General features: G+C 56.2%; 1 protein-coding gene across 1 annotated transcript in view; it reads left to right on the forward strand.

Moving 5' to 3' along the window:
• Nucleotides 1-6: 6 nt before the first annotated feature.
• LOC113941510 (bifunctional epoxide hydrolase 2-like) overlaps nt 7-3,081 on the forward strand; it is a gene marked incomplete at its 3' end in the record, with an annotated part of 3,827 nt that continues 752 nt past the window's right edge. The window contains exons 1-5 of the mRNA XM_027632660.1: nt 7-25; nt 110-136; nt 967-1,052; nt 2,254-2,365; nt 2,444-2,518. Coding sequence (XP_027488461.1) covers nt 1,024-1,052; nt 2,254-2,365; nt 2,444-2,518 — 216 coding nt within the window. The remainder of the gene's footprint in view (nt 26-109; nt 137-966; nt 1,053-2,253; nt 2,366-2,443; nt 2,519-3,081) is intronic.

Genomic DNA, 3,081 nt, shown 5'->3' on the forward strand with positions numbered 1-3,081 from the left:
ATATTCCCAGGAGCGGATCTGCCAGGTGAGGAGGGAACGGGAGCGGGATGGGGAGGGATGATCCCGGTGGGAATCCGGGATCTGAGCCTCCCTCTCCTCCTTTTCCCAGGACCTGACGGTTTTCCTGGACAAACTGGTGAGGATCCCCCCCGGGATGGGAATGGGAAGGATGTTGGGATGATCCCAAGGGGCTGGAATGATTGGGAATCCCGGCTGGAAGGATGTTGGGATGATCCCAAGGAATGGGAATGGCCAGGGAATGATGGCTGGAAGGGTGTTGGGATGATCCCAAGGAATGGGAATGACCAGGGAATCAGGGCTGGAAGGATTCCAGGATGATCCCAAGGAATGGGAATGGCCGGGAATGACGGCTGGAAGGATGTTGGGATTATCCCAAGGGGCTGGAATGGTCAGGAATCCCGGCTGGAATGATGTTGGGATGATCCCAAGGAATGGGAATGGTTGGGAATGACAACTGGAAGGATGTTGGGATGATCCCAAGGAATGGGAATGACCAGGGAATCCCAACTGGAAGGGGCTGGGAATGGAGAAGGGGAAAAAAGGGAAATAAAAAAAGGGGGAAAAGGAGAAAAAAAGGGTGGAAATGGAGAGAAAACTCCAAGGAAAGGGGAAAAAGGAGGACAAAACAAGGAAAGGGGGAAAAGGAGGAAAAACAAGGAAAGGAGGGAAAAGGAGGAAAAACAAGGAAAGGGGAAGAAAAACAAGGAAAAGGGGGAAAAGGGGAAAAAAAGAAGGAAAGGGGGAAAAGGAGAAAAAACAGGGAAAGGAGAAGAAAAACAAGGAAAGGGGGGGGAAAGGCGAAAAAAGATGGAAAAAATTCCAGTGTTGCTGTTCCCGAGCTCCTTCCCGACTCCAGGGCCGGGAATTCCCTCCCCGCTCCCGCCGCCCATCCCGGGCGGGTTCTCTGGGAATGGGGGGGGATCCCTGAGGTGCCTTTTCCCGCAGGGAATTCCGCAGGCGGTGCTGGTGGGACACGACTGGGGCGGCGCCGTGGTTTGGAACATGGCCCTGTTCCACCCCCACAGGGTCAGGTGGGTCCCCGCATTCCAGGGGCTCGGCAACGCGGCCCGGAATTCCGGGATAAGGCTGATTATTCCCACCGGGAATGCTCAGGGCCGTGGCCTCGCTGAACTCTCCGTTCCACATCCCGGAATTCCGGGATAACGGTGATTTTTCCCACCGGGAATGCTCAGGGCCGTGGCCTCACTGAACGCTCCATCCCCCTGATCCCAAATTCCAGGATAACGCTGATTATTCCCACTGGGAATTCCCAGGACCGTGACCTCACCGAACACTCCATTCCACATCCAGAATTCCGGGATAGCACTGATTTTTCCCACTGGGAATTCCCAGGGCCGTGGCCTCGCTGAACACTCCATCCCCCGATCCCAAATTCTGGGATAACGCTACTTTTTCCCACCGGGAATGCTCAGGGCCGTGGCCTCGCTGAACATTCCATACTCCTGATCCCAAATTCTGGGATAACGCTGATTTTTCCTTTGGGAATTCCCAGGGCCGTGGCCTCACTGAACACCCCATCCTCCTGATCCCAAATTCCGGGATAATGCTGATTTTTCCCACTGGGAATTCCCAGGGCCGTGGCCTCACTGAGTACCCCATTCCACATCCAGGAATTCCGGGATAGCGCTGCTTTTTCCCACTGGGAATTTCCAGGGCCGTGGCCTCTCTTAACATTCCATACCCCTGATCCCAAATTCCGGGATAATGCTGATTTTTCCTTTGGGAATTCCCAGGGCCGTGGCCTCACTGAACACCCCATACCCCTGATCCCAAATTCCGGGATGACGCTGATTATTCCCGTTGGGAATTCCCAGGGCTGTGACCTCACCGAACACTCCATTCCACATCCAGAATTCCGGGATAGCGCTGATTTTTCCCACTGGGAATTCCCAGGGCTGTGGCCTCACTGAGTGCCCCATTCCACATCCAGAATTCCGGGATAACGCTGATTATTCCCACTGGGAATTCCCAGGGCCGTGGCCTCACTGAGTGCCCCATTCCACATCCGGAATTCCGGGATAACGCTACTTTTTCCCACTGGGAATTCCTAGGGCCGTGGCCTCGCTGAACGCTCCGTTCCACTGATCCCAAATTCCGGGATAACGCTGATTGTTCCCGTTGGGAATTCCCAGGACCGTGGCCGCGCTGAACTCTCTGTTCCACATCCAGAATTCCGGGATAACGCTGATTATTCCCGTTGGGAATTCCCAGGGCCGTGGCCTCGCTGAACACCCCGTACCGCCCGGCCGACCCCGCCGTGGATATCCTGGAGAAGATGAAGGAACATCCCGCCCTGGAATACCAGTTCTACTTCCAGGAGCCGGTGAGGATCCCGGGGATTTTTCCGGGATGCGGGACGGGGGTGTGGAATTCCCCCCCTGGATCCCGGTTTTTCCCGCAGGGAGTGGCGGAGGCGGAGCTGGAGAAGGACATCGGCCGCACCCTCAAGGCCCTGATCCGATCGACGCACCCGGAGGTAACGCCGGGATCGGGGGAATTTGGGAATTTGGGAATTCGGGAGAGGCTCCGGAGCGTCCCAGAGGGTCCCTCAGTCGTGTTCCCATCCCAGTTTGTCGTCCTCTTCCCACTTTTTCCTGGGAATGGCTGCTCCCAGCTCTGGTATCCAGGGCTGTTCCATTGGATCCCGATCCCTTGGGATGCTCCCAGCTCTGGAATCCAGTGATTCCCAATCCCTTGGGATGCTCCCAGCTCTGGTATCCATTGGATCCTGATCCCTTGGGATGCTCCCAGCTCTGGTATCCGTTGGATCCCGATCCCTTGGGATGCTCCCAGCTCTGGGAGTTGGTTCCCGGATCCCTTGGGATGCACCAATTCCTGGTCCCTGCTCCAGGAAGGGCAGGACCCCCCATTCCCTGTTCCCCATTCCCATTGCCAGTTCCCCATTCCCTGTTCCCTCCTTGCCCCATTCCCATTCCCCATTCCCATTCCCTGTTCCCTTGTTTCCCATTCCCATTCCCCATTCCTATTCCCAGTTCCCCATTCCCATTCCCATTCCTATTCTCTGTTCCCCATCCCCAT

Source organism: Corapipo altera, unplaced genomic scaffold (assembly GCF_003945725.1).
Source record: "Corapipo altera isolate COAL_440 unplaced genomic scaffold, ASM394572v1 130306, whole genome shotgun sequence".
In the NCBI taxonomy this organism is placed as follows: domain Eukaryota; kingdom Metazoa; phylum Chordata; class Aves; order Passeriformes; family Pipridae; genus Corapipo; species Corapipo altera.